Source organism: Lontra canadensis, unplaced genomic scaffold (assembly GCF_010015895.1).
Source record: "Lontra canadensis isolate GAN:19392208 unplaced genomic scaffold, GSC_riverotter_1.0 scaffold112, whole genome shotgun sequence".
Classification (NCBI taxonomy): domain Eukaryota; kingdom Metazoa; phylum Chordata; class Mammalia; order Carnivora; family Mustelidae; genus Lontra; species Lontra canadensis.
The window spans coordinates 1,758,812-1,784,949 of record NW_022631106.1 but is presented as its reverse complement, the minus strand read 5'-3'; the positions used below and the strand labels follow the sequence as shown (position 1 = coordinate 1,784,949).

Here is a 26,138-nt window from a genome sequence, read left to right as displayed (position 1 = left end):
GAGGTAAAACCATCACTGTTAGTGCACGACAGGATTATATATATATAGAAATCCCTAAAGACTTTACCCCAAAATTATTAAAAGGCACGTATTCAGTAAGTTGGAGGATACAAAATAAATATACAAAAACCTTTTGCATTTCTATACACTTGTAAGTTAAGAGAAAGGCAAGTTAAGAAAACCATCCCATTTTCCAGTTCTACCAAATAGAATAAAATACCTAGAAACAAATTTAATCCAAAAGGTGAAAAACCTGTATTCTGAAAACTCTAAAACAATGATAAATGGAAGATGACACAAACAAATGGAAAGAGGTAACACATTCATGGATTGGAAGAATACTGTGAAGAAGTCCATTCTACCCAAAGCAATTTACAGATTTAGTACAATCCCTATCAAAATACCAATAGCAATTTTCACAAAACTACAACACATCATCCTAATATTTGTACAGGATCAGAAAAGGCCCCAAATAGCTAAAGCATTCTTGAGAAAAAGAACAAAGCTGGAATTACCACAATTCGAGATTTCAAGCTGTAATACAAAACTATAGTAATGAAAACAGAGTGGTACTGGCACAAAAACAGACACAATTCAATGGAACAGAACAGAGGCGCCAGAAATAAACCAACGCTTATACAGTCAATCTATTACAAATGTGAAAGAAATACACAATGGAAAAAACACAGTCTCTTCAATAAATGGTGCTGGGAAACATTGACAGCTACATGTAAAAGAATAAAACCAAACCACTTTCTAAAACCATACACAAAATAAACTCAAAATTCATTAAAGACTTAAATGTAAGCCCTGAGACCATAAAACTCTTAGAAGAGAACACGGGCAGTAATTTCTGACATTGGCTGTGGCAACAATTTTCTCTGTAGGTCCCCTAAGGCAGGGGAAACAGAAATAAACTATTAGGACTATACCAAAATAAAAACCTTTTGTAAAGTGAGGGAAACCATCAACAAAACAAAAATGCAACCTACTGAATGAGAGAATGTATTTGCAAAGGCTATATCCAATAAAGAGTTAATATCAAACATATATAAAGAACATACAAGATACAACATGCCAAAAGACAAATAATCCAAATAAAACAAAGGGCAGAGAACCTAAATAGACATTTTTCCAAAGAAGATATACAGATGGCCAAGAGACACATGAAAAGGTGCTCAATCTCACTAATCATCAGGGAAACAAAACACAATGAAATATCACCTTATGACAGAGTCAGAGTAGTTAGTATCAAAAAGACAATAAAAAACAAGTGTTGCTGAGGATGTGTAGAAAAGGGAACCTTACGTCAATGTAAATTGGTGCAACCAATCAATGTGGAAAACAGTATGGAGATTCCTCAAAAAACTAAAAATAGAAATATGATTATGATCCAGTAATCCCACTACTGGGTATTTACCTAAAGGGAACAAAAACACTAACTTAAAGAGACAGATGCACACCTATGTTTCCTGCTTCATTATTTAAAATAGTCAAGATATGAAAGCAACCTAAGTGATCACTGACAGTTAAATGGATAAAGATGTGGTGTGTAGACACACACACATACACACACACACTCACACTCTCTCTCTGGAGTATTAGTCATAAAAATGAATGAGATTAGGGCGCCAGGGTGGCTCAGTGGGTTAAGCCTCTGCCTTTGGCTTGGGTCATGGTCTCAGGGTCCTGGGATCGAGCCCCACATCGGGCTCTCTGCTCGGCGGGGAGCCTGCTTCCTCCTCTATCTCTGCCTGTCTCTGCCTACTTGTGATCTCTGTCAAATAAATAAATAAAAATTAAAACAAAAACAAAAACAAAAAACCAAATGAAATCTTGTCATTTACAACATGGACAGACCCAGAGAATATTATGCAAAGTGAAATAAGCCTGACAGAGACAAATACTATATGATTTCACTAGTCTGTGGAATCTAAAAAGAAAAAACCACAATAAAGCAAACACAAGCAAACAAGTAGAAACAGACCCATAAACAGAAGAAAGTGGTAGTTATCAGAGGCAGGGCAGTGGCCAGGCGGGGGTTGGGGGGCACAGATGAAATGGGTGGAGTAGAATGTGTAGGATTCTAGTTATAGAATGTATAAATCACAAGAATACAAGGTACAGCATACTGTAATAGCACTGTATAGTGACTGATGACAAATACATTAGCACAATATAATGTATACACTTCAATCACTATGATGTACACCTGAATCTAATCTAACATTGGATCAATTGTACAGCATTATAAAAAAGAAATCAGGGGCGCCTGGGTGGCTCAGTGGGTTAAAGCCTCTGCCTTTGGCTCAGGTCATGGTCCCAGGGTCCTGGGACTGAGCCCCACATTGGGCTCTCTGCTCAGTGGGGAGCCTGCTTCCCTTCCTCTCACTCTGCCTGCCTCTCTGCCTACTTGTGATCTCTGTCAAATTATAAAATAAAATCTTTAAAAAAATAAAAATAAAAACAATCAATAAATTATAATCTTTTTAGCAACAGGTTTTGAACCAGATTTTCATGTGGAAAAAAAGTGAACCCTGATCCTTAACTTATACTATGCACAAAAATTAACTAAAAATACCACAGATCTAAATACTAACCATCTAGGAACACTGAAAATAACTTTCATAAATTTGGGGTGATTAAAGACTACCAATAGAGAACATAAGAAACACAAAATGTTAGAAACAATTAACGTATACACTGGACTTCACCAAAATTAGAAATTTCTGCTCTTCAAAAGATATCATTAAGAAAATGAAAAAGCAAGTCCTTGACTACAAGAACAAACCCGCAATACACATAACTGACAAAAAACTTCAATCAACAATAAAGAATTCTTAAAATTCAATACTTAAGACAATAACCCAATAAAAAATGAGCAAAGATTTTAAAATAGTTACTTCACAAAGAGAGAGATGGCAAATAAACATTATGAAAAAATTTTTGATGCCATTAGTCATCACAGAAATGCAAATTAAACCACAATAATTGAGCATTACACACTTATTACATTATACACTTATTGAAAAGTCTGAAGGTATAACAAACACTGGCAAGACTGTGCAGAATTGAAATCTTATAAAAATATAAAACTATACAAACTCTTTGGGAAAATGTCATTTTCTCTTTAAGTGGAACATATACACACAATGTGACCCAACAGTTTTCTTTCTATATATTTATTCAAAGTAAATCAAAATAAATTTCAACTCAAAGATGTGTGGGAATGTTGACAGCTGCTTTGTTCAGTGTGTAAATGGATGAAGTGTGATACTAATCAGATAATGAAATATCACCCATCAATGAAAAGGAACAACCAATGGTATATGCAACAACATGGATAAATGTAAAATAACAAGAGTAATGGAAAATGCCAGAGTCAAAAGATTACGCACTGTATAATTCCATTAATATGAAATTATAAAACAGACAAAACTAGTCTACAGTGATAGAACAGTGTTTGGGGTTGAAAAAGGGGGTAGGCTTACACAAAAGAACAAGAGTGAGCTTTCTGGGAATATGGAGATGGTGGCTGTTATTTGTGTGTACAAATTTGTCAAAATACATTTAACTTAGCATGAATACATACTGTTATATAACAGTTATACTAGGATAAATCTGTTTAATCACAAAAAATTAAGAAGCATGTTTCCACATTAATTATTCAGGGGAGCTTACCTTATTGAGTGCAACAATAAAGGGACATTTTTTGGATTTTAGAAGGTTAATAGATTCAATTGTCTGGGGCTCCAAACCATGCATAATATCAACGACTAAAATGGCAATATCACAGAGAGAACTTCCTCTGTTTCTCAGATTACTGTTGAAAAGAGGAAAAAAAATGCATAAATAGAAAACTCGAAATTACTCCTTTAAAGAAAAAAATGTTTCTTTGTAAAACCTAAATGAAAAAACAAAATGAAGCACATGCATTAAAAATTTAAGTGCCATTAGCCCTTAATTTGCCAAATGCTTATCTGACACAGTGAACTGATATCAGTTGGAATAAGTTAATTCCAGAAGTTACTCCAATATTTCTGCAAATTGTATTGGCCAAGTTTTTTGCACTACAGAATACAGCCAAGAGGTGACAGTTAAGTTCCACGTACAATGGGTTTCACAGGAGACAGACCAAGTATGTATTAGGATTTGGTTTTTAAAAGTAGAAAAGATCTCTATAAAAAACAAGTATCCAAATAAATTACTACTTACTCAGTAAGGCACAGATAATGATTGGTAATTACAGGGACTACAGTTCTTAAAATACTACCCCAATGTTGATTAATCAGACTTTCTCACTCACTGAACCTTTAGATTTAATGGTCTAGCAGTTTGTTTGATGCCAAATAATGCAAGTTGCTCTTACCTGAAAGACTCATGCCCAGGAGTATCAATAATGAGCATTCCTGGAATTCGTACATTCTCTCTATCAAACTAGAAAAGGTGGGGAAAGGTAGAGAGCTTAAGGAAGCCAAAACAATGAAAGTTCCTTTATAAAAACAATTATTCAGCCATGAAAACTTAAAAACATCACCACTTCCTTTTCTAAATAAATGGTTTTACAACAGTCAGGGAGTCAACCAGCAAAGCACAATAGTCAATATTTTCATTAATCAAAAGGAGTTTGCAGGAGAAAAAAACGAAACGAGAAAATATTCTCTTTGTTCAGATCATAAAACCATAGTGTATTCTAATTTTGAGATTATCAATAAGTAACAAATGACATTAGTCGTATGAGAGTGATTATCTATTAAAAAAAACATGCAAGAGGTTCTGACTACTTAAAAAATGTATCTAGTCCAACTTTACAGCAATTCTAAACTTTAAAAAGTATCCCAAAGTATGTTTTAAATAAAATTTACTACACCAACCTAAAATATTAAGGAAAGACTGCCTTATTTAAATATCATAAAAACCTTTCTGAACAAAAGTTCTTTAATGAATGGAAAAAAAATTAAAACATGCCTAATATGGACATTCTCTTTTACCCTAAATCGTGGCACTGACCAGTAACTCTCACACACAATTTTGTTTACTTGCTTATCTACTTTTTGTCAATCTTCAAGTGATTTTTCAAAATCTTATCTCCTGATCTAGGTCAAAGTGATTCAAATGTAAAACATCTCATATTTGTATTCTGGTGATCTTAAATCAACATTAACTGAGCACCATAATTATTTCCACTTCAGTGTCTGGAATACAAACAATTATAATTGTCATATAAAAGCTATCCTGAGAACTTTAATGCAGACCTAATAAAAATCATGCTCTTTATTAACTGTGTTCTAACATAACACCAGATTTCAAGTTCTGGCAACTGGTGGAATGAGCTGTTATAAAAATCCCCTATGACTAACACACAGAAATACCAGATAAATTATAACCAAGATAAATTTTAAACTATGAATTTGAAAAACTGTAATTCAAGAAAACTGTGCTAAAATAAAGATTTTAAATTACATACTGAAATGAAACTGGAAAATTTCCATATAACTAGAAAAATGACCCAGAACAGTCAACCTCAAGATGCAGGAAGGCCACATTACTTATAAAAAGATGAAAACCAGCTTATGATCAGACTTGAAAGGAAGTATTTTATGTGAGAAGAAATGAGAGTAACCTCTAAGACTTTTAAGGAAAGAAAATGTGAACTAAGGAAGCCAACTAACTTTCCAGGGTGAAGGCCACAAAGTAGGTATGCAAGATTCAAAAACTTGAAGAATATTATTCCCCTTATTCCTTCCTTAGGAATGTACCAGAAAACAAGCTTCATAAAACACAATCTCAACCAAACCCCACCCTCCCTGCAAACTGGAGACAAACTCATAGACCTTTCCTATATACAGAACTAAGACCAAATAAAGAATAAAGGGAAATGCTAGCATATAATTTATGCTGTGTGTGTCAGTTATCAGTTTTGTTACACCTTAGTTCCAAATTTACCTTTTTTACCTGTTCTGTGATAATGGAACTAGGGAATTTTTACAAGGCTCAGTTCCAAGATTAGAGCACAGTACATATAAGATGAGCCTAAAACATCCTGCTATATCAGACACAAGGATGTAACTAAAGACTACTAAAACTAAATCAAAAAGATTCAGGAGTTAATCACTGGATGAAAACGAGACTCACCACAAGAATAAATGAATTAAAACACAGTAAATATTTTAATCTATGAGTTTATAGGAAACAAAACAAAACCGCTCTTTATAAACATGGATAAAGGGTTTGGAATAACAACATTTTGCAACCTCTAACGCACTAAAAGGTAGAGATTACTTTAAAAGTTTCGCCTGAGTAGAAGACTGTTTCGATTCAAAAGGGATCTAACAGAGGTCTTCTGAGGTAAGGGCCAAGGTTCTCTCTCCTAACATATGTGACACAAGAGTGTTTGCTTTATAATGATTCATGAAGCTTTACCTTAACCTTATGTGATTTTCTTTATTTATTATGAATAAATTGAGTATGTCCAAAGTAGAAAATACTAGGGAGATAACGAAAATACAATCAATGTGATAGAAGAGGGTCCGGGAGTAAACAGTTTTTCAACATGGAAATCTATAGGAAAAGTGTTAAAACATGCAGGGGAACAATATACTCTAATTTCTAAATAGCAACTGCCTTTGGGAGAAAGAAAGGAAATGAAAAATGAGGGCTCCTATAACATCTAGTGTTTTCTTTAAAAAAAAAAAAAAAAAGATCTTAAGTAAAATAGAAAAAAGTGGCATAAGTGTTAATTATGAATAGTGAGCATATGAATCTTTATACTATTTTTTTCTGTATCTGAAATAATTTATACCTTAATTTTTGTTAGAGATTAAAACACACCAAATACACTGTACTTACATTTTTAATCATCTTAGTCTGTTCATTAATAGCTTCCAGAGGAACATTGGTGGCCCCAATTTGTTGCGTAATGCCACCTGCTTCACCATCTTGTACATGTGTGTGACGAAGCTGGGATGAGACAGCAGATTCAGATTTGTATTTTGAAATATAAAAAGAAGCAAAAGCAGTAAGAAAGTAGCAACCTATTTAATGTAACAGAACTGCCTATCTGTGCTATGGTTTCTATTAGCTTTTTATAAGGTATTATTCACTTACTTAAATAGTTATATCAATACTAACGGTATTTTCTTACTTTATCTAGAATTTTTGTCTTCCCTGTGTCCACATGTCCAAGTACACAAATAACAGGAGCTCTCAGCTTTTCTGTATTTACATTTTTACTATGTTCAAGGCGTCGTTTCTAGAAATTTAAAAAAAAAATCACAAAATTATTATTTCAAACCTTATCATTATTGTTCTCTAAATTATGTTGCAAGAGAATGCCACAACCTTCATCCAAGTTCTTTGTTGATTTAACTACATGTAATTGCATTTTACCACATAACCTTTACAATCTAATTCCAATTATAGTACCTCTGGACAAAGAGAAACCTGTTAAAATGAATTTCAGGACAACGCTGTTAAGTAGGAGTAAAAATAGCGTGAAGTTTTGGCTTCAACTTTCTGAACACTTTTGTACACTGCTTATTTAATAGAATATAAGAAAATGATCTTGTATTCCATTCAGGGCATATACGGTACATCCTCTAGCTTATGTGGGGTGTTTGTATAAAAGGAGATATACTCTTGCAATCAATTTCATTAAGACTTCAAAACTACAAAATATTTTAACAATTTATTTTTAAACTTTATCCGGTGTACAAATACTATAAAACCTTTCAACTGAAAAAAAAAAACAACCAAACAAAAAAAAAACCTTTCAACTGAGAGATGGTTTACTTAATCCCCAGCCTAAGATGTCTAATGACATTTCCTACCTTCTTAAGATACCACTCATTAGGCATGAGAAGCATCTCCTTGCATCACAATGCACTTCTCTTACAGCATTTACCTAGATACTTCAGCTTTCTAAGAACCAAACAAAAGTACACATGCCAGCAGCTCTTTGAAATGCTAACATTTCAAGTATAGTAAAGCTGGCATTCAAATGAGATAAGACTTCCATCAAAATTCTGAAGTAATTTACAAAATATCTTCCATCTAAAAACCATTTTTTTGTAAAAATTTTTTTATTTTCATTTCTACCACTGGACACTGGATCTTTCTATAGAAAATAGAATGAAAAAACATTTTGGAGTGTTACAATTCAGATGGGAGTGTTTACTAACAAGGAGTAGTACACAAGAGCTTTATACTCTGTGACTCAAATGCAAACGTCATGACCTTAGTTAGGATTTGATATGGTTGAAAATTGTCTTTTTCTCCCATACTTGTTGTATCATTAAAATTTTCTGGAGGGCAATGCAGTAGACTTTAACTCAGAAATTCTACCTGTAAGTATTTGTCCTGAAACACCCATACTTGTTGTATCATTAAAATTTTCTGGAGGGCAATGCAGTAGACTTTAACTCAGAAATTCTACCTGTAAGTATTTGTCCTGAAACAATGACACAAGCATAGAGAAATATATGTATACAACAGTGTTTGTTCACTGCAGTATTATCTGTATTGGCAAAAATTAGTAACCACTTAATCATCTGTAGCTGGGGATTTCGAATGAATATTTCCTCAGTCCCAGGGCTGAAAACTATCTGGTTGCATAGACTCGTTAGAGACCCCTATCCACACGGAGATCATTACCCAGGATGTCTGGTATGGATTTTAGAAAATTATATATAGCAAGGTTTTGGAACCATGAAATTTGTTATGGACTTATCTCTCCTAAATTCATATACTGAATCCCTAACTCCCAATGGGACTGTTATTTGGAGATAGAGCCTTTAAGAAGGAGGTAATTAAAGTTAAATGGGTAGAGCCCTAATCCAATAGGACAGATGCCCTTAGAATATGAGGAATAAGAAAAATCTTTCTCTGGGCATGCACAGAGTAAAGGCTACATGAAGACTCAGTGAGAAGGCAGTCATCTGCAAACCAAGAAGAGAGTTCTCACCAGGAAACAACCCTGCTGACGCTTTTATCTTGAACTTTTAGCCTCAAGAGCTATCAGAAAATAAATCTCTATTGTTTAAGGCACCCAGACAAGATGACACAGATCGCCAATATCAGAACCAAAAGATAAGACACCACTATTAACCATACAGAAAAAAAGGATTATAAAAGGATATCATAAGCAACTGTATGTTCACAACTTAGATGAAACACAATAGTTAGAAAGACAAAAATTACAGAAAATGACTCAAGATGAAAAAGAAAATGGCAAAGAGATAACAATATAACAAGAAATTGAACTAGAAATTTGTAAGTCTTCGAAAGACAAAAGCTTTGTTAGTAAATTTTGCCAAACACTTAAAATAGGAAAACAGTCAAAAACAATCTTTCATAAACTCTTGCAGAAAAAAGGAAGAAGGAACACTTTGTGACTAATTCCAGGAAGCTAATTTTAAACGGACACCAAAGCCAGACAAACAAATCCTAAGAGAAGAAAAGTTACTGATCAATATACCTCATGGGTATAGATCACAAAAACCTCAACAAAATATTACAAAGCAAATCTAGTAACATATAAAGAAGATTATACCAGGATCAAGTGGGATTTATTCTAGGAATGCAAGGTTGGGCTTAACATCTGAATACCAATATAACACATCATATATTAGTATAAAAAAGAAAAAAAGAATCTCTACACATAGAAAAGGCACATTTCCATTTATGATAGGAACTCTGAACAAATCAGGAAAAGAAGGGAAGATCCTCAGACTAAAAAAGAACACTACTATTAAAACCATAGTTAATGGTGAAAATCTGAATGCTATCCCCCTCAAAGACTGAAAACAAGACAAGCATGTCTGCTCTTACCACTTCTACTCCATAATGTACTGTTCTAACAGGGAAATCAGGCAGAAAAAAAAAAAAAAAGGAAATAAGCAGCAATGAGACTGGAAAGTAAGAATTATAACTGTCTTTGATAGAGAACATGACACACTGATTATAGGAAATTCTAAGGAATACATAAAAAATTATTAGAATAAAAATATTTCAATAAAGTTACAGGTCATGAGACCTATAAAACTCAACTGTATTTCTTTATACTAGAAACGAAAAAAATTTTAAAAATTGTGAACCCATTTTCAACAGTATAAAAAACAATAAAATACCTAATAATAAATTTAACAAAAGAATTATGTATCTTAAACTGTGAAAACTATAAGACACTACTAGAAGAAACTGTAAAAGATCCAAATGAATGGAGAATCAGCCTATTTCCAGAGACTGCAAGAATCAATACTATTAAAATAGATAATTCTCCTTAAAATTGATCTATAGATTCAACACAATCTCCATCTAGATCTGAGCAAGCTTTTTGCAGAAACTTTCAAGATGACCATAATATTTATATGGAAAAGCAAGTGACCTGGAGTAGCCAAAACAAACTTGAAAAGGAATAACAACATTGTAGGACTTCTATTTCCCTACCTCAAAACCTACTATTAAAGCTGTAATAATCAAGACAGTGTGGTACTGGCATAAGAGCAGATAATACAGATGATGAAACAGAACTGAAAGTCCAAAACCAAATACTCATATTTCTGAGAATGACTGTAACTGAAAACACAGATGTTAACACAAGTATTAGGATGCGGAGAAACTACCAGAATCCTCAACTGGTGGGTATCTATAATTGTACAGTCACTCTGGAAAGTAGTTTAGCAGTTTCTGAAAAAGTTAAACACAAATTTACCATATGATCCAGCAATCTCACTCTTAGGAATATATTAAAAAAAAAAAAAATGAAAACACATTTCCATACAAAGGCTTATATGCAAATGTACATAGTAGTACCATCTGTAATAGCCCGAACCTGGAAACAACTCAAATGTCCTTAGTGAATAGATAACAAAATACAGTATACTTATACAACACTATCTGGCAATAAAAAGGAACAAAATTCTGATAAAGTCACCACACAAATAAAGAGAGTAAGTGAAATAAGCTAAATATAAAAGACCAAATATTATATGATTGAAATTTACAGCAGTCCCCTCCTTATGCAGGGGTGATGAATTCCAATCTCCTTAGTGGATGCCTGAAACCAATATTTATGCTTTCTCCTACACGTAGCTAAGATACAGTTAAATTTAGGGGTGCCTGCGTGGTTCTGTCAGTTAAGTGTCCGACTCTTGATTTCAGCTCAGGTCATGATCTCAGGATTTTGCGAAGCCCTGCATTGGGCTCTGTGCTGGGCATGGAACCTGCTCTTTTTTTTTTTTTTCTTTTTAAAGATTTTATTTATTTATTTGACAGAAAGACACAGCGAGAGAGGGAACACAAGCAGGGGGAGTGGGAGAGGGAGAAACAGGCTTCCCACCAGGCAGGGAGCCGGATGCAGGGCTCGATCCTAGGACTCTGGGATCATGACCTGAGCGAAAGGCAGATGCTTAACAATTCAGCCACCCAGGCACCCCAAGCATGGAACCTGCTTAAGACTCTCAATCTCCCTCTGCCCCACCCTCCTAAAAAAAAATTAAACTGATAAATCAGGCTCACTGAAAGATTAACAATACCCAGTAATAAAATTAAACAATGTTAAGACTATAATGCAAAAAAGTTGTGAATGTGATCTCAAAGTATCTTATTTTACTGTACTCACCCTTCTTTTTGTGATGATGTGAGATTATAAAATGCCTACGTAATGAGATGAAGTTAGGTGAATAGTGAAGTGTTAGGCTACTACTGACCTTCTGACAATACAAGAGAAGAAGGATCACCTGCTTCCAGACTGCAGTTGACCACAGGTAACTGAAACTATGGAAAGCAGAACTGTGGATGGTGGGACTAGGAGGGTGGTGGGGACTGCTTTATATGTGGGCCTAGAAATAGGCAATGACTGCAAATTGTTACAAGAAATCTTTTTGGGGTGATGAAAATACTTTAAAGTTGAGTTGTGATAATGGATGCACAACTCTACAAATTTACAAAATGTCACTGAACTGACTGGATCAATTCTTTAGTATATAAATCATATCCAAAAAAACTGCTTAAAAATTTGCTGGATGTAGAGGTCCAAAGCATACTGTTATGTGAAAAAAAAGGAATATACTGGGAAGCATGAGTGGCTCAGTCAGCTGAGCATCTGCCTTTAGCTCAGGTCATGAGCCCACACTGGGCTCCTTACTCAACAGGGAGCTTGCTTCTCCCTCTGCCTGCTGCTTCCCCTGCTTGCACCCTCCACCTCTCTATGATAAATAAATAAATCCTTAAAAAAAAAAAAAAAAGAACATATATATATACACAAAATATATTATCTGTTTTAATTAAACATTTTTAAAAACTTGAAGCTGGGGCGCGCCTGGGTGTCTCAGTGGGTTGGGCCGCTGCCTTTGGCTCAGTTGGTGGTCTCCAGGTCCTGGGATTGAGCCCCGCATTGGGCTCTCTGCTCGGCAGGGAGACTGCTTCCCCCCTCTCTGCCTACTTGTGATCTCTGTCAAATAAATAAAATAATAAAATCTTAAAAAAAAACAAAACAAAACTTGAAGCTCATGTACAGAACTATGCACAAGCCTGGGAAGTGAAATAATGGGGAAACTTCTTTCTGCTTTATACCCATTGTATTTAAATCATCAAACACATTACAAATTGTCTCTCACACATTGGTACAGAGCAAGGGAGTTGGCCAGAGTAGGTGCTGTGGGAAGCAGCAGTTACAATGGGGAAGAAGGGAGGAGAATGCCACTGGTATTTAGTGGGTGGAGGGCAGGGATACTGCTTACCATCCTAAATGAAGACGACTGTCCCCCACAACAAAATTATACAGCCTAAAGATGTCAACACTGGCAGGGGTGAGAAATCCCAACTTACAACAACAGACTTTCTTAGTCTTTTAGAAATTCAGAAAATGTATCCCTTTAATAGACTTTACAGACGGGTGAGGCAACCACGAATACATAGGTTATAAAGAAAAGAAAAAGAAAAAACTGAAAAATCAGAAGTACAAATGAAAATAATTTTTAAAAAAGGAAAGCTAAAATTGTTTTTAGCTTTAAAATACTTTAACATCCTTAAGCAAACCAGTTTTTAGTATATTATTTATACTAAGCTGACATAATTAAAGAAAAGTCTCAAGTCTACTACATTAAATAGGAAAAATGTAGTAAGCTCATTAGGTATGTACACTTTGCTAAATCAAAAGATGCCTCATTAACCCATCAAATTCCAATACCTAAAGTCATCAGTTACCTCATAGTGACTAACTTAAAATACACAAGGCAAACACTAGTTTAACTAGTGTTTATGACTACAGGGTATATTTTCAGAATATCTCTGCACACCCTTAAATCATCATTTAAAGAGCACATCAAAATTTGGAGAAAACAAATAGAAACAATGAAGCAGTATACCATTCTGACTTAGGTTAAGGGAGTAAGGTCCTTAGGTTAGGTCAATGTTAAAGACCCAATGTCCAACCCAAGGTCATGAATATTTTGTCCCGTTTTTTCCCTAAATTTATACCTTCGGTTTCTTACATCTTTAGCTCTATCTCTGATCTGTTTTAAGATAACTTTTATATATGATTTGGGGTCAGAGACTAAACTCATTTTTTATTAATTTAACTAGCATCATTGGTTGAAAAAGCTATCCTTTTCCCATTGAATTGCTTTAGCATCTATGACTTATCAGTATATCAGAAATATAAGGATTTTTTGGACTTTTAGTTGTTTCATCATCGGCATTATTTGTTCTTATGCCAGTACCCACATTGTCTTTAGTTCAGAGAACAGTTCTAATGATCCCAGATGAGAAGTGGGGGGCGAAGGAGTAAAGAGAAAGGGAAAAATAAATACCTCAATCCTCCGTTTGGCTTTGTCATAAGCTCTTTCTTCTTTAGTACGATCATCATCAGAGTCGAATTCAGATTCTGAACTCATTTCTTTACTTGGTTTTTTATCTAACATTTTCCCGGCATCCTTTTCATCTGACACCTTTTCATCCTCTTCATCACCTTCACTGCCCTCACTTTCTCCCTCCTCTTCCTCTTCCTCTTCACTCTCATCTTCTTCACTCTCTTCCTCCTCCTCTTCCTCCTCCTCCTCAGGGTTTTCTTTAACTTCTATATGTATCGTGTTTTCTTCTTTTAGGAAAAAGAAATTTGGAAGTTAAAAATGGAGATTTTCATCAACATTGTAAGACCTTAAAGGGAAAATACTACTAAGGGTGCACTAAGTATGGCAGTAACATTATAAAAACATCATGAATGCTAATTATTTTAATAAATGCAAAGTGTTGGTCACATATTTGCTACAATGAAGACTGTCATTTAACAGTAAAAACTTAATATGTGACTGAACCACACTGTAAGGCAGAACAAGAACTAAGGGAGGGGAATACAACACATAGAATTTCTTTCCGTTGGTCATTTGCCAATTCTGCACTTGATCTTAGCCCAAAGACTGAGAAGCAATGGTCATTTGCTGTTTCTGAAGAAGGCATCTAAAAGGCTAAGCAGTGTTTAGTAGGAGTCCAGGCACTGGGTCTATTAAAAAGAGTCAAGGGGGTAAGGTGGATAGACATTGCGTAATACTGTTATTGTGGAATGAAGTCCCAAAGAACTGAACACTAGCAATTAGAATGAATAGGAAATAAACAGGACCTCCCCATTATTGGTCAATCACCTCCAAATTCTATCAATTCTAAATCTAGAATAAAATGATTCCATATTGTTGGTTCATTCAGATTCCTGGTGGATATACACATAAATTCTCTCTGGAGAAAGAAAAACACCATCCCTGATGTCAAATTATTCCTAAAGTTTTACAAGTATAATATCCAGCACAATATATGAAAATAACAAGCCATATAAAAAACAATGCACATGATGGAAGCCAGCAAGCCCCCAAACTAAGGGATGCCTGGCTGGCTCAGTCGGTTGAGCATCCAACAGTTGGTTTTGGCTCGGGTTATGATCTCAGGGTCATGAGATCGAGCTCCAAGTTGGGCTCTGTGCTCTGGTGGAGTCTGCTTGAGATTCTCTCTCTGCACCTTCCCCCTTACACTCTCTAAAATAAATAAATAAATGTATTTAAAAAGTTGAAAAATGACTATGTTTCTAACATCTAGGGAGCAAAAGATTTAAAAAAGTTTATAAAGTAAAAACTTACAAAAAAACCAGTTAAACTGAGAATCTAAAACTAGAAAATACTGGAGACAAAACTAAGAATCCAAAAGATGGGCTTAACAGGCAAGTAGAAACAGCTGAAGAGAAAATTGGTGAACCAGAAGACAGATCAGAAAAACAATCTAGAATGGGCCATGGAGACTCAATTAGGTGGAAAACGTGAAAAGACATGCTACACTGATATAATAAGAAGGCATATCATAGACGCAACTAGAATCCCTGAGGTGAAATAACAGCTCATAACATTGTAAATTGATAAAAATATAAAATCATACATTGATAAAGCTCTATAGGCCGAATGAACAACAACAACAATAAGCTCAACCCTGGCCACATCATTACTGCTGAAAACCAAAGGCACATGAAAACTTTAGGTTGATAACTGACTTCTCAACAGAAACAATGAAAGCTAACACAAGGGAATAATATCTTCAAAATGTTAAAAAGAATTTCAACAAAGAATTATTCACTCAGTAAATATACCCTTCAAGAATAAAGAGATAAAGGTATTTTTAGAAAAGCAAAAATGGAATGCCTCACTAACAGATTCATACTAAAGGAAATTCTAAAAGGTATTCTTCAGGCAAGAAGAAATGATCTCAAATGGAATATCAGAGATGCAGAATGAAATGAATTACAACAAAGAGCTGACAATATGAGTAAACTTAAGCTATGATGGGATATTAGAACGGGAATTAATATAAATGGGAATAATGAACTGAGAACTGGATAAATTTGTTCATGTATTCTATGGTCTTTGCAGTCTGGAACGAGTGTAACATTAGACAGTGATAGCTCAAAGACCTATTTTTAAAGTGTCTAGAGTAATTAAAAAAAAATACGTGAAAAAGTATGTAACTTCCAAGCTCATGGAAGGAGGAAAATATGGAATTAAAAAAAATAAATAAATAAGGGGTGCCTGAGTGGCTCAGTCAGTTACAGCTCAGGTCATGATCCCAGGGTCCTGGGATCGAGCCCTGCACTGGACTCCCTTGCTCAGTGGGAACCCTGCTTCTCCCTCTTCCTCTGCTGTTCCTCCTGCTTGTGCTTTCTCTTGCTTTCTCCCCTATCAAATAAATAAAATTTTAAACAAAACAACAATCCCAAACATAGTAAAAAAGTACAAAAAAGAAACAGAACCAGTAAGGACTAAATAAGATAACAAACACTTCATTAATTACATAAAGGGTTATATGTATTGAGCTAAGTCGTCTAGGTAAAATATAAAGATTGACAAACTGGATTTAAAAATCTCAAGTAGGGGGCGCCTGTGTGGCTCGGACAGTTAAACATCTGCCTTATGGCGGAGGTCATGATCCCAAGATTCTGGGATTGAGTCTCATATCTGGCTCCCTGCTTTATGGAGCGCCTGCTTCTCCCTCTCCCTTTTCCTGTGCTTCCTCTCTCTGTGTCAAATAAATAAATAAAATCTTAAAAAAAATTTTTTTAAATTAATAAAAATCCCAATTATGTGCTAATCAAGGAGAGAGAGTTAAAATTAGAAAAAGATCATGTAAATCAAAGCTATGTTGCTATATCAGTATCGGATAAAGTATGCTTTAAGGCAAAAAGCAAGTTAGAAATAAATTTTAAAAAATATAAATAAAAAACAGAATAATCAATCAGTGAGTCAATTCATCAAAAAATATGAGAGTGTATTCACCTAATAATACCACCTAAAATATATTAAAAAAAATTAGAACACAGGGAGAAACAATCTATAATCATGGCAGATTTTAACCCACTATTCTCAGTAAGAGAAAAAGGCAGTCCAGAAAAAAATCTCAGAATAAAAAAGACTTGAACAAAATGATGAGCAAATGTGATCAAATAGCTTACCCTTGAACAACAAAGGGATTAGGGATGTCAATGTCCCCATGCAGTCAGAAATCCACGTATAACTTTTGACTCCTCAAAAACTTTACCAACAGCCTACTATATTGACCATAAACCTTGGTAATAACATGAAGAGTTGACTGACCCATGTTTTTATGTGTATTACATACCATATCTTAGAATAAACTAAACCAGATAAATATAAATGTTATGAAGAAAATCTTAAGGAAAATATATTTACAGCACTATATCGAAAAAAAATCCACATGTAAATAGACTCCTGTAGTTTAAACCCATGTTGTTCAAGAGTTAACTCTACAGAGAACAAGGCACACAACTACTGCAGAATATAAAATTTCTTCCAATCACACATTAAACACAGTAATCAACCATGTGTCGGGTTGTAAAATTAAGTCTCAACATATTTCAAAAGAGAGAACCATGTATGTTCTCTGATCTCAATGAAGTAACAAGAAAATAATTAGAAAATCCCACTTTTATAAATTAATAACTACACTTCTAGCAATCAGGTAAAATATGTTAAAATGGAAATTAAAAAAACATCAAAACTTGTGAATTTGGTGGAAGCAATGCTTAACAAAAAACTTAGTTTTAAAAACATGTGTTCAGTGTTGAAAAGGATGTGGAGAAAAAGGAACCCTCTTGTGCTGCTGTTGGGAATGCAAACTGGTACAGCTACAGTGGAAAACAGTATGGAGGCTCCTCAAAAAATTAAAAATAGAACTACCTTATGATCCAGTAATCATACTACCAGGTATTTACCCAAAAACTACAAAAACACTAATTCAAAGGATTACATGCACCCCTATGTCTATGGAAGCATTATTTATAATAACCAAGATAAAGAAGCAGCTCAAGTGCCCACTGACATATGAACGGACAAAGAAGATGCAGTGTATATATACAATGGAGTATTATTCAGCCCTGAAAAAGAATGAAATCTTGTCACTTGCAATGACATGGACAGAGCTAGAGAATATAATGCTAAGTGAAACATGTCAGTCAGAGAAAGACAAATATATTATTTCACTCATATAGAATTTAAGAAACAAAACAAATAAGCAAAGGGCAAGAAAAGAAAAAGAGACAAACTAAGAAACAGACTCTAACTACAGAGAACAAAGTGATGGTTATCAGAGGAGAGGAAAGGTTTGGGGCAGGGCCTGGGGAGGGGGGCAAGCGTTAAAGAGGTGATGGGAATTAAGGAGTGTACATGTCCTGATGAGCACCAGGTAATATATGGAATTGTTAAATTACTATATCATACACCTGAAACTAATATAACACTGTGTGTTAACTGTAATTAAAATGAAAACTTAAAAAGGAAAATGTATTAGGAAAAAAACCCTGAAAAACCAAATATCCATCTCACCCGCCCCCCAGGAAATTAAAACCAAAGAAAGCAGATTTTTATAACACAGGACAGAAAGTAATGACAAAGGAAAATTATTTATTCATATTTATTAGGTTCTATTTGTTTGTATTACCTCCGTATTATATTTCAAGTTAAAGTGGTTTTTTTGTAGGCTAGCTTTAATAACCTAACCCCATTTACAATATCACTCTGAAAAAATGTTATTTTAAATCCTAGGTGCCCTTGAAAAACCATTTATTCATAAAATGAGGATCCACATGAGGATTTAGAAACCAAGGCAATGGAAGACTGGTTTTTATTCCCAGAAATGTTCATATGGATTTCATAATCAGAAGACTATTTCTTTAAATATATACACCTCTAATAACCATTAGATTTGTCAACCTGTACTTATGAGTTATTCACCTTTTTCTCTCTCTTCATCACTGGCCATAGCTTCCCAATCATCCAATCCAGCATCTTCAGTTTCTTCTTCCTCTTCTATAAATAAAGGTTTTTGTTAAAGACACAGAAATCACCCAGAAATAGGGCTTGCTTTTAGGAAAAGTGGAAAATTTTGCTGACATTAAAAAATATTTTAATTATGCAACATCCAATTTCATCATCTTTGGAACTACCTTCTCAACATAGCTACATGTTATAATTTAGTATTACCAAATGCTTCAGTTTCCTAGAATTTTGAATATACCAAATTAAACTTAAATCAGACTTCATATTTGACATAATTAAAATATTAGAAACTCAGTGAAATGTTACTGGATTTTGAAAAGGGTAGAAGATGACTGCACTCAGTTCTTGTAGAAAAATGAAATTTCACAATAGTTCCCCCACCCCCCCAACATTATCTATAGTGTTGCCTTCTGCATTTTGTCACCCACAGTGAACTGTGGTCTGGAAGAAAATGATCCTCCATTCCTCCTTCTAATGTATGGTCAGAAGGCCAATGGTATTCTAACATTACATCACAGTGCCTACATCATTCATCTCACTTCAGGCACTTATCTCCCACCATCGCAAGAAGAATGAGTATAGTACAGGAAGATATTTTAAAAGAGAGACATTACACACACATAACTTACTACAGTATATTGTTCTAAATATTCATTATTACTTACTGCTGTCCATCTTTTGCTGTACCTAATTTTTAAGTTAAACTCTCTCAGCTGTATAGGAAAAAACAGAGTTCAGTACTACCTACAGTTTCAGGCATCCACTAGGGTTCTCAAAACATATCCCCCACAAACAAGAGAGGATTACGTACTGTATCTTCATTTTGATCTTTCAAACTTGTATGTCATACCTAAGAATTTACTACTTATTTTATTGTTTTAACTTCTACAGCTACATACAACTACTACTAAAAATCATAGTCGTAGGTACAAAGCTACACCTCTATCCCAGATGAAAATAAGAAAAGAGGGGCGCCTGGGTGGCTCAGTGGGTCAAAGCCTCTGCCTTCGGCTCAGGTCGTGATCTCAGGGTCCTGGGATTGAGCCCCACGTTGGGCTCTCTGCTCAGCGGGGAGCCTGCTTCCTCCTCTGTCTCTGCCTGCCTCTCTGACTACTTGGGATCTCTACCAAATAAATAAATAAAATCTTTAAAAAATAAAAAAAATAAAAGAATATTTGCTGACAATCCAAAAACATCAGAAAGGTATAATTCTAAATATTAAGACTTATTATTAATATTAAGAATATTCTCAACAACTTTTTTTTTACTGAAATCCAATAAAGCAAAACTACTTTCAAATCCAAGTGGGACAAGCAGTATTTGCTTCCCTGTAATAATTACTATTTGCCAAGATGTCTGGAACATCTTGAGAAAGAGGAAATGAGTCAGGTACATGTACCCAAAATATCCTTCTAAATTAGCAATTCTTTCTACTGTTACATATGTCACCTAAAATAATGGACTGCCATTAAGCCTATCAACCTCAATTTCTCCAGTGTCATCATGCTAAGCTGAGTTGTGGCAGGTAAATGATCCTTTTATACTAAGAAGACAGGGGGAGAAAGAAGGAAAGGAACTATCAATGATATTTACACCACTGTGGGTCAATCTTGATACTCTCTTAACTATTTATTCCCACTTCAAACTTTAAACAGTAGAGATTCTTCTTGATTTTGTTAACCATACATGTATAGTTAGCCTCTGGCTCACCTATCAATATCTAGTCTAATGAATTAAAACAATGTTTATCTTTAAAAAAAAAAAAAAGCCAAAGACTTTCTTCAACCTCAAAACACATATACACATAATTAATAAAATGAATCCTCTTACTGATTTAGTAAATAGAAGCTGACCTCTAAGGAGGTTTAAAGATGACAATTTTTATAGTACTCTTAAAAAGTTGTCATTAAAATGCTTCCAAAGAATTAAATAAAGAACTTCAGGTCTTCTTGGCACCGCCTAAGATTTCTGACCCACAAATGAAAACATAAAAAAATAAAATAAAAAAACCTTCCATTCTCTCTACATTTTACTGGTACTACTGAAAACTGATTCAAGTCTCACTCCTACAATTTTTTGTTTAAAGTGGAGCCCAGCTTGGAGTTCAAACTCACGGGGGCTCGAACTCATAACCATGAGATCAAGATCTGAGCCATGACCAAGAGTCAGATATTCAAACAAATGAGCCTCCCAGGCACCCCTAAACTTTTTCAAAATGGAAATGGAAAGAAATGGTTTAGAGAAAAGTATGAAGAATACCATCCTGCCAGATATTTGCTTTCCCCAAATTAATGATGATGAAGACAACTTCTGACACATCAGTGCTATTTAATAGGAAGCAATTAGTCAGTGCTACTGGCCTTGTTCAACAGGAGGTGGTGTCTCTTCCTTTTCTGGAACTCCTTGTTCTACCACTTCCACTGCAGCGCTTAATTCTATTGGTTCAGATACTGAAAAGGGGCAGAAACTCAGTTAACAATACTTTTTCAGTGCATAATTTCTGTTGGGATACTGTTAAGAACTGAATAAAAACCAGAAGTACAAACCAAAATTCTTTAGCAAGTTTAGAAAATGTTTAAATATCAGCCATCTATTTTATAGGAAATAGTCGGCTCAAGGAACAATGTGAAATCACAAAAGGTTGAGAAGGAAATGAAAATAAGAATGATAGTTAGGAATAGCTGTTTTGGGGAAGATTTAGATTTTTCAAACAAGAGCACTTTTCCATTAACCTGTCATTGAAATCAGTTGAGAATGGTTAACAATAATAACAAAGTACAGGAAATAAGTTTCAATATTTGTGGTTTCTTTTTAAAAGACACTGTTTTGAAGATTATAGGAAAAAGGCAAACAAAATTATTTTTAAATCACAAGTCACTTTGTATACAAACCTTCTTTATTTTCTAGCTGCTGTAATGTTTTTTTCTTCTTTTTATCTTCATAAATTGGCCTCTTCTTTGGCAAAGAGTCTTTTGATGGCACTTCAACACCTAAGGGATGAAAATGAAAACTTCAGATTTATGCTATTTGTGTATCATCTAAGAAATGCTACTTAAAAAGATAACATTTCAGGGAAGTCTGGGTGGCTCAGTCAGTTAAGAGTCTGCCTTCGGCTTAGGGCATGATCCCAGGTTCCTGGAACTGAGTCCCACATCAGGGGACTCTGCTTCTCCCTCTGCCTGCCACTTTTCATGCTTGTGCTCACACGCGCTCTGTCTCTGACAAATAATAATAATAAAAAAAGAGAACATATTATTCACCTCAGAGATACATACATTCATGGAAAAATCTCTTTTCTATATAAGGAGTTGGGAAATTTACATAAACTAAAGTACTACTTAGTGTCCAGTTCTGGGACTTTTGAAAAATGCGCAGAGTTATTAAACACAGTGAAGATGCAGAATAATTCCATCATCCTATGCTGTTCTATGTCATCAAACCCTACTTACATCCTTTGCCCCTGCCAACCACTGATCTGTTTTCTATCCCAAAAGATTTGTTTTTTTCCAAAATGTCACAGAAATGAAAGCTTATAGTCTGGGCTGTTGTCATCATAAAACATTTTAGAGTCATCCTCATTGTTATATGTACTAACTGTTGTATGTACTAATACTTCAATTCTTTCTACTGCATTCCATTGTACGGCTATACTATAGTTTCATTATTCTGTAGACAACTGAAGGAGATCTGAGTTTTTTCCAGTTTTTGACAATTATGGATAAAGCTCCTATGAACATATATATGCAGGTTTCTGTGTAAACATTTCTCTGGGGTAAGTATTTTGGAGCAGGAATGATGGGACATTAGATAAATACATATTTAATTTTATAAGAAACTCCCAACTGTTTTCCAAATTGACTTTACAGTTTTGCATTTCAACCAGTAAGGTAGATGAGTTCCAACTGTTCTGCATACTTGCCAGAAAAAGGCAAGTTTTTAAAATTTATGTATTTCAATAAATATATAATGATATCCGTGGTCTTAATTTGAATTTCCCTAATGACTAATGTTAAACATTCTTTTCACTGCCTATAGTTCTGTTCAAGTCTTTTGCCCATTTTTAAATAGGGCTGTTGCTCTTCTTATTGTTGAATACTGAGTTAGCTTCACATATTGTGCATATTAATCCTTGTCAGATATGTGGTTTTCAGGTATTGTCTTTGAATTGACTCAGTGATGTTTTCTGCAGAGCAATTTTTAACTGGAATTCCCCAAATACGTTCCTTTTATGAATTATGCTTTTTAAGGCAAACTAAGCACTAAACAAGGTCAGAAAGATTTTCTACTATTTCCCCCCTAAAGTTTTGTAGTTGTATATTGTAGATTTAGATTTACGATCTTTTTGAGTTAATGTTTATATAATGTGTAAGATTTAGAACTAGGCTTTTGGGTTTTTGTTTTTGCATCTAGACACCCAACTGTTCCAGCATCAGTTGTTGCCAACACTGTATTTTACATACTAAACTGTCTTTTCCCCAAAGCTGACCGTATACAGACAATTCTATTAATCTGTTTTTATTGCTGCTTTTGCCAGTATCACCCTGTACTGATTATCACGGGTTAATAGTAAGTCTTGAAATCAGATATTTGAGTACTCCAAGTATATTATTTCCAAAAATATTTTGGCCATTCTAACTCCTTTGCCTTTCCATACACATTTTAGAAACAGTTTATAGATATTCACAAAATATCCTGCTGCAAGTTTGACTGTGATTGCACTGAATCTAAAGGTCATTTTGGAGAACTGATAATCTCAACAGTATCATGTTTTCCAATGGTGAATGCAACATTTCTCTTTGATTATTTTCATGTTTTTATAGTTTTCAGCATATAGATCCCACAAATATTATAATTATATTGAAGAATTTCAATTTACTTTGGGGGTGCTACTACAAATAATACTGTTTAGGTTTTCAGCTGTTAACTACTAGCATACAGATATACAATTGATATTTGCATACTGGCCCTATCTATAACCTTGTTAATCTCAATTATTAGTTGTAGCATTTTGTGGGTTTTTTTTAGTTCTAGATTCCATGGTATTCTCTATGTAGGCAACTATCATCTGTGAATAGAGTTTTACTTTTTCCAATCTGTATGTCTTTCACTTTTTTTTTTTCCTAATTGCCCACGCTAGGATGTTCAGTACAACATGGAATGATTGAGTAAGAGTGGACATCCTTGTCGTAATTACAATATTAAGATTTAGCATCTATAATTCATCATTAAGTGCAATGGTTAAATATTTCTATGTAGATCTCTTTAGCAAATAAGGAGCTTTTCTATTTCCAGTTTGTGAATTTCTATCATACATGGATGCTGAATTCTGTTAAAGGACTTTTCTATATCCATAAGATGATGATGTACTTTTTCTTCTTTAAATAACTTTACTCATTCTCAAAACTGAACCAGCCTTCATTCCCAGGATAATGTTTATGTGTTTTGATAGTTTATATCTTTTAAGGAATAGCCCTATTTTATCTAAGCTTTTGAATCTATTAGCATAGAATTGTTCACAGTACTGCCTTATCATTTTAATATCTGTAGTGATGTTATTCCTCCCCATTCTTCCCTCCTGGTATCGGTAATCTGTGCCTTGTCTCCTTTTTTTGTTAGCTGGTCTAGTTTATCAATTTTATTGATATTTTCAAAGTACTAACTTCTGGCTTCAATGATTCTCTATTAGTCTTGTTTTATATTGCACTGTTTTCTATACTTTCTTCTTTTTGCTTACTTTGCTCTTCTATTTTTTTAGTTTAAGATGGGAAGCTTAGACTATTGATTTGACCTTTTTTTTTCTAAAGCAAGCATTTAATACTACAAATTCTCCTCTGAGCATTGCTTTAGCTGCATCCCCAAACTTCAATATGTTGTACTTTCCTCTTCATTTTTTTTCCCAAATTCAAGATACTTTCTAATTTTCAGTAAGAGTTCCTCCTAGACTCATGGGTTAGCTCAGTCGGTTAAATGTCTGCCTTCAATTCAGGTCATGATCCTAGGGTCCTGGGATGGAGTCTATCATCAGGCTCCCTGCTTAGTGGGGTGTCTGATTCTCCCTCCACTCTCCCCCCTCATAACTGCACTCGCTCTCTGAAATAAAATCTTAAAAAAATTTTTTTTTCATCTAATCTCATAAGTGCAAGTCAAACTATTCCATAAAACTTTACTAAGATTGCCAAATTACTCCCATCCCAATTTCTTCATGAGTGTTTTTAGCCTTCCAGGTAGTTACTTGTCAAGTCTGGTATCTGGGTACTCGTTGTACTCATATTTGTTCTCTAACTTCATCTTTAAAAAACTGTATCAAATTTAGAATAAAGGTTTCTGAAATCTAAGTACTGTGTTTCTCCGTATTTATTGCTCCCAGCTGAACATATAATGCACAATTAAGAGGTGGTCATACAGATCAGTTTAAATCTCAGCTTCATGACCTTGGGCAAGCTGTTAAAACTCAGGAGTCTCTTTTTCTTCACCTAAATTATGGGAATAAAAATACCTGTAAGATTTTTATGAGAAAAGAGACAATGTCAAAGGTTTATGACAGCATCAGTTATGTAATAAATACACAATAAATGGTACCTATTACTGTAATTATAAGCACCAAAATTACTGTCATATAAAAATCTGTGAAATATAAGAACAGGAAACTGAGAGGTCCTAATATTTTCTCAGTGGAGCAGAGATACTATTTTAAATCATCTTATCTATCAAAAACATAATCAGTTATATGTCCAGATTGACAAAAAGGAACCAAGGAACCAAGAATAAACAGGTGATTCCTCCAGATCTAAGACAGAAAATGTGTAGGATAAACCTTAGATAACTTGTATTGGAAAGCAAGGAAGAGGTCTAAGAATACTGTAGTCTTGTAGGAAAACTCACAGGAACCAACCTGAATGAGCTCGGGCTGGCCAAAGATGGAACAATTTAAATACAAAAACATGAATGACTTTATGAGATAAAACCATGTAATTACATAAAACCCCAATAGCAGAAAATGATATCCAAAAAACAAAATTACACTCATTGATCACCTCTGAAGTTGCTACGACGCTAATTTATTATTCTGAAAATTAATGAAGTGTAAGAATTAAGCATTTATTCTAGCTTTTCTGCATGAACTACATTTCAGGGAAAGCTTTTCTTTAAAAGAATGCTAATAAGTGTAGAAGAAATGACAGAATATCAAAACTCTGCAATGATCACCAGCTGGACATTAAATTATTAGGCTGAATATGAAGTTATTATTAGAAAAAGTCAGTGGAGTACTTATATAATAGACAAAGGTGTCAATACTGACATCACTAGAAGTGA

General features: G+C 34.2%; 1 protein-coding gene across 2 annotated transcripts in view; it reads right to left on the bottom strand.

The window, feature by feature from the left end:
* The window catches only part of EIF5B (eukaryotic translation initiation factor 5B), an 85,679-nt gene that overhangs the window by 19,700 nt on the left and 39,841 nt on the right, over positions 1–26,138 (bottom strand). Inside the window, exons 7-14 of one of the 2 annotated variants that reach the window (XM_032840320.1) lie at positions 21,716–21,814; positions 21,185–21,274; positions 18,780–18,854; positions 13,812–14,095; positions 7,145–7,252; positions 6,850–6,960; positions 4,370–4,437; positions 3,682–3,823 (exon numbers count right to left, since the gene is read on the bottom strand). In XM_032840320.1, coding sequence (XP_032696211.1) covers positions 3,682–3,823; positions 4,370–4,437; positions 6,850–6,960; positions 7,145–7,252; positions 13,812–14,095; positions 18,780–18,854; positions 21,185–21,274; positions 21,716–21,814 — 977 coding nt within the window. Of the gene's footprint in view, positions 1–3,681; positions 3,824–4,369; positions 4,438–6,849; positions 6,961–7,144; positions 7,253–13,811; positions 14,099–18,779; positions 18,855–21,184; positions 21,275–21,715; positions 21,815–26,138 lie in introns of both variants that reach the window. The other variant, XM_032840319.1, reaches the window with a different exon arrangement.